The following is a 6,720-nucleotide window of genomic DNA, read 5'->3' as shown; positions in this document are numbered from 1 at the left end:
TAATTATATCTCGCGAACTTGAGACGGGAAATAACAAAACGCGAATTAAACTTGTTCATATTATGATTATATACTTATTGAAATTATTTTCGAATCCGTCTTTATAACATAATAATTGAATTTACATTTAAATTGATAATTGTTTTTTTATCAAAATGAAAATTGAAAAAGTCGAAAACACTGATTTTCAAAAAATGTAATTTTAAAATAACAAATTTATTAATAATTTTGTAATTTATGCAATTATTCAAATTTATTATAATAACAAAGTTAATCATATTGTGTATATTTTAATATGATTGTTTCATATTGATATTAACTTGTGTTTTAAACAGATTTACAGTTCTGAGGATGGCAATTCTTTTCTGAGGATGACAGAAATAGAAAGTTTACACTTTTACATCTATCTGAAATGTATATTGAGTAAGTTACTATTTTTGAATATGGGAACACGTCATTTCACTTTTTAGATGTTTAAGTCCGTGTTGGTAATGTCTGTTTGTTACACGACTTACCATCCTCAGAGATATTTATAGCACTGCCACTTCTGATTTAAAATTCTATAAATAAAATTATCAAAGAATTTTTATAAAGTGAGTTTTGATAATTGATTATATCAAAAATCGTCAAAACACAACAAAAACGCCAAATAATATATAAAATTGATTAATAAATTGAACAAATTTCTATTGAGAATTAATATTGTATAAAAAATAATATAAACATATATTTCTTGTGTGTATATGTTATTAAAATATAAATAAAACCGTTTAAAACAAAAATGATTTTATTTTAAAAATTTGTTTATTTATCAATTGTTGTTTTATCGATATCCAAAACCTCGCGTTTTGAATTTGTGCAAATACATAAATTGTCATCGCATAAAGTATTAATTATTAATATGTGATTTGCTATCAATTTTTATTGTTTGAAATTTCATGAATTGATTTATAATAAATTGTATTTTTTGTAAAAAAGATTAAAAATTGTTAGATTAATTTGTTTTGTGTTTTCGATAAAAAAAATCGACTTTTTCGATAATTTAAATGTCTGTCAAATGTTTTCATATAAACCAAAGTTAGTCTTGTGGTAAATCAGAAAATAGAAGTAGATTATTTTTTTGTAAAAATCAACTCCAAGAATCATCTTTCAAAAAATCCATAAATAGCATTTTTAAAGAAAATCATGTGTTTCAAAATATACCTTTTTGATCTTAGGCAAAAAAATCTAAATTGAAAGAAATTATGTTTAAGATATTTACCATCACCAGAAAAATTAACAATCCTCATGAATCCCTTTATCATTTCAAAAATTATTATTTCTTAAAAATTATTTATATATATTTTTAAAAACAACAATTAAAAAAGGACATACAAACAAAGTACTGAAAATGATCCAAAAGATGTCCCATGTCGTTTATTGACGTTTTCCCACTATTATTGAAGTTGTCTTTTCTATTTTTTGTGTCTGCTGTGTTTTAAAACTTACAACGAGTTATGTTTTTATTATTAATTTTCTATCAAAAATTATAAACATATCCAAAGAATATCAACAATTAATGGATTTAAAATTATTATTCGTTTTTTTATTTTCTATTTCAAGTCGCTTTGAAAAAACTAATTCAATTATAAATTATTCTATTAAAACAATTCCATTTAAATAAAAATTTTTGTTTTCGGGTTAAACGAATAAAGTTTTAAGATATACTTTAATTTAAATAGTTTTTTGAATGGATCGGGATTTGGATTGTTTGCAAAAGATTTTTTTGGTTTTTAAACAAAAAAATATAAAAAAGTTGTTTTTTTAAGAAATTTATTTTTGTATTTTTTAATAAAAATAATTTGCTTGTTACAAGAAGATTCCTGCTATTTGAAAAACAATTGGTAAATAGTTAATTATTTAAAAACACCAAAAAGATTTTGAAAAATTTAAATATTATAACAAATTAACTTTTCGATTCAATCTTTATTAATAGAATTTTTTAATGTTTAAAAAACTCTAAATTGTATGAATTTGTTCCTTACGTTGTTGATCTCTATAACTCAAATCATTGGCGAACAATGTTCGTTTTTAAATCAATATTATACAAATTTGACAATAGATTATGATTGTGAAGCAACAAATGGTAATGTAATCGTCATAGGCAATTATTTTTCAATTCAAACTTTAACAATGGTTGGAACTTCTACTATTTACACAACATTTAATTTTCATGTTATGGGAAACTCAACTTTCATAATGAAAGATAACACAAATGTAACTGTAGTCCCAAACCTTTTCATATTTGGAAATTCAACAAATATTTTTGAAGGCAATTCGTTAATTCAAACATTTGCTTATTTTGATATTTATAATAATGCGACTGTAATTGCACGAGGAAACTCAAACGTGTCTACTACAAAAAATTCACTATTAATATTAAGGGAAACTTCAAAATTATATTTATTAGAAAATGCAACAGTATTTTCTGAAAAAGATATTGAATTCTACAATAATTCTCAAATATTCCTTGTTGGATACTCCAACACAATTGCTCAACATAGACTTAATGTGTATGCAAACGCGACATTAACAATGAAAGAAAATTCAAAATTGGATGTTGGGGAAAACATAGAGTTGAGTGGCAATAGTGTTAATGAAATAGGTGGAAACGCATTTATAATTTGTAAGGGTATTTTAAACGTGAATGGAAGTGTCTCATTAACTTTAAAAGAAGACTCGATAATTAATGTTGGGAAAAACACTTTGATGAAAGAAAACATCGTATTTAGCGTAACTGACAATGCATTTTTTGTGTCAGAAGAGGGAGTGTTATTAGGTGACAAATCTAAAACTGTTATCAATGAAAATTCAAAACTCGTTTTGAAAAATGGACTTGATTTAAATGGAGATACTTTTTTCTCAATGTATGGAAATTCACAACTTAATGTTCAAAATGAATTTTTAATATCCAGAGGCGCAACATTTGATATAAATGAAAATGCAAAATTAAAAACGATGATTTTGAGTGTTACAGAATACGGAAATTTAAAACACAAGAATAGCAACATAACCCCACAAATCAATTATATTGAAAGTCAAAATATGAATTGTTTTTCTGGAATAATAGACGTTCAAAGCCACTTGTATTTTAACATATCAAACAGTTTGAATTTGAATGATTGTGATATGAACATCTATTTCAGAACGATAAGAGATACTCCCCTGTTCTTTACAAAGATGGTTGATCTGTTAAGCGGTAGTTATGGTTTTTCTAATGTTGATTTGATATATTCAGAAATACCGTTTACTGGTTCAACACCAATAGGCGCTATCAAGTTATTAAACGACAAATTGCTCAGATTTGGCAATTCAAAGAAAATATTTTGTCATGTAAAAAATACAATTAACAATTTGATGGAATTTGTCGAATCATATTGTCCTTGTGACAGTTCAGAGGATTGGTATATTACTCCATTAAACAACGTCACGATACTTTTAATTCAACCTTCTTCGATAAAAACAGAAAAGAATACTTTCAAAAGCGAAGACGAGTTTTCAAATGAAAGTGTAACAATTGGAAATCAACAAATTTCGTTGTATAATACTGATAACTTTGTTTTGGGAATTTCAACAAACGACATTTTATCTTTACAGATAACTTCATTGACAAAAACAGTTCTCTTCATATCAGAAACAAATTTGGCATTAAAGGGTGTTCAATTTAAAGCAGCAATCAACACACAAAACACCACTAAAATCATCTATGGTAGAAGTTGTGTAAATATTTATTATGACAAAACAACTCAAAGTTGTATTAATTGCACTGATGCAAATTGTATTAAATGTTCATCCAATAAAAATGTGTGTGAACAATGTGATTTTCATTATTTATTTAAAGATGGGATATGTGTAGAAATATCAAATTGTTTGTTGATAAAATCAAATAGATGTCTTAAATGTATGAATGGATTTTATATTAGAAATGGAGTTTGTGAACCCATTGAAAAGTGTATTGTTTACGATAGAGATGGTAAATGTGGTATTTGTAATATTTTATCAAATTGCATTAATAGAGAAGGAGAATGCATTGAAGTTGATAAACACTCTATCTTGTTTGATAATTCAAAAATTCTTTCTTGTCAACGTGGATATTTTTTAGACGGTGATAAATGTATACTTTGTGAAGAAAAATACGAGAAAAGTGAATTTTGTGAACTTAATAGAATAACAAAATGCAATTCAATTTCTTTAATAAACTTGTTGGGTAGTTGCGAAACAAATAACTGTAACAATCCAAATGATGAGAATGGAAAATGTTTGTTGGCAATATCGAATTGTACTTTTCAAACAAACACCAAATGTGTTGAATGTGAAAGTGGGTTTGTGTTATCTAACCATACATGTTATTCGCAAGTTGATGATAACTGTGTTCAAAACAACAAGATGGGTTGCCAAAGATGTATTGATTTATTATACTTTGACAAACAAACAGAAAGTTGTGAACATTGTGATGATAATTGTCGGACTTGTTTATTAAATTCAACGTTTTGTTTGAGCTGCCCAGAAGGTACTTTTCTTTCTAATCACAAATGTGTAACTAACGAAGATTTAAATGGAATTTGCACACAGTTTGTACAATCTGGCGGATGTGTGAAATGTATTGATGGATATTATCGAGAAGGATTAAATTGTTTCAAGTGTAATGAAAAGTGTTCAACTTGTTTGAACAAGGACACTTGTCTGACTTGTAATTTAACAAATTATAAGACAAATAACGGTGAATGTAAACCACAAAGTTCCATTAATGGGTGTAGTGTTGAAGTGACACAAAATGGGTGTTCCAAATGTCAAAGTGGATATTTTATTAAAAACTCGAATGAATGTGAAAAGTGTGATAATAATTGTAAAACGTGTGTGCTGAATAACAAGCAATGTATATCATGCGAACCATTTCAAGTTTTATTATTAAATAATACATGTGTTGGTCTTTCTCAAGTATCAAATTGTCATGAAATAACAAATTCAAAATGTTCCAAATGTTCATTTTGGAATGTCCCAAGTGGTGATGGCATTTCATGTGAATCTCAAATAGTGTGGTGGGTCATTTTAATTGCTGTTGTATTTTTCTGTATACTATTAATATTAAGCGTGGTATTTTTAATTGTTTTTACAAAGAAAATACTAGGTAAAATACACACAAAAAGTGTCGAAAAGACCACAACACTCTTCAAAATGAATAATTCAAATATAAAATTTGAAGCACTTCAAAATGGGATTTGTGTGTCTTCCAAAGAAATTTGCTTTAACTATGAATCAACAGAAATTCCAGTCGAACAAGAAAGTCGTGAAATGTTTTGTGTTGGGAACACAAACAAAAATGTTATCAAAATTCAGTTTACTATTTCTGTGAATTCTGATAAATTTACAATAAAAATTGACCCGGAAGTCGTTTCGTTAAAGAGAGGATATGCATGTGAATTTTCAATTTATTTAACCCCTCATTGCACTTGTCAAATTGACAATTCGCTTCAAATTGTCTCAAAGAATTTTAAAAATGGAGATGAAAAATACAACACAATTTCTTTACACGGAACAACACAACAATCCACACGAATTGATTATGACGAGTTGGTTGAAGAAAATAAACTTGGCGAAGGATCTTTTGGAATTGTTTACAAAGGCACTTACAGAAAACATATCGTCGCAATCAAAAAGATGAAAAATATCATGGACGATAATGCCATAGATGAATTTATTAACGAAGTTTCTATGTTAGACAAATTCCGCAGTGAGTATATCGTCCACTTCTATGGCGCCGTTTTCATACCAAATAAAGTGTGTATGGTAACCGAGTTTGCTCAATTTGGGAGCTTACAGGACTTGATGGAACATAAAAAGAGTGGCGAAATTGATGTAATACTTCGTGTTAAAATGATGTTAGATGCTTCAAAAGGAATATCTTATTTACATAACAACGGAATTTTACACAGAGATATCAAACCAGACAATATTTTGGTTGTTTCACTTGATTTAAACAGCAATGTGAATGCAAAATTGACTGATTTTGGAAGTAGTAGAAATGTTAATATGTTGATGACTAATATGACATTCACCAAAGGTATTGGTACACCAAAGTACATGGCGCCTGAAATTTTAAAACAACAAAAGTACACAAAAAGTGCCGACATCTATTCATTTGGAATAACATTGTACGAAGTGTTTGGATGGTGTGAAGCTTATCAACAAAAGAAATTTAAATTTCCATGGAAAATAGCAGAATTTGTAATTAAAGGAAACCATCTTAAAATAATTGAACAGATTACTGAAGAACAATACACTCTCATTGAAATGTGTTGGCGTTATGACGAAAACAACAGAATTTCATCATTTCAAATTGAAGATTGTCTTGAAAAAATGATGCAATCATTGAATTATACAAATAATTAAATGTTTTACAGTAACGCTTATTTGTTTAATGTTTTTATACTAATGAATTATAATTTAATTCCTGATTACTTGTAGACTTCAGTACAGCCCATTATAAATTTCATTCAAATTATACAATTTATCATCAACTAAGTAATAAAATAATAATAATTGAATGACTTTCAATATTTTGGGTTTGAGATTTTCCCAAAGAAAAGAGGCAACTTATATCTGCCCAATATCGAAAAATAAAAAGGTTTATCTATCACAACAGGTCTTGGTTCATCAAAGGGACCACAACAACAAAAAGTA

The 6,720-nt window shown here is 27.2% G+C and overlaps 1 protein-coding gene across 1 annotated transcript; it reads left to right on the top strand.

The window, feature by feature from the left end:
* Positions 1-2,007: 2,007 nt before the first annotated feature.
* On the top strand, positions 2,008-6,429 carry EIN_354000 (protein serine/threonine kinase, putative; the record flags this gene model as incomplete). The annotated part of the gene is made up of 1 exon (XM_004183333.1): positions 2,008-6,429. The coding sequence occupies one exon, from the start codon at positions 2,008-2,010 to the stop codon at positions 6,427-6,429; it is 4,422 nt and encodes a 1,473-aa protein (XP_004183381.1).
* Positions 6,430-6,720: the final 291 nt, after the last annotated feature.

This window comes from Entamoeba invadens (assembly GCF_000330505.1).
Source record: "Entamoeba invadens IP1 unplaced genomic scaffold scaff_1105074725187, whole genome shotgun sequence".
Taxonomy (NCBI): Eukaryota; Evosea; order Mastigamoebida; family Endamoebidae; genus Entamoeba; species Entamoeba invadens.
The sequence above is the reverse complement of the archived record's forward strand: the minus strand, read 5'-3'. Positions and strand labels throughout refer to the sequence as shown.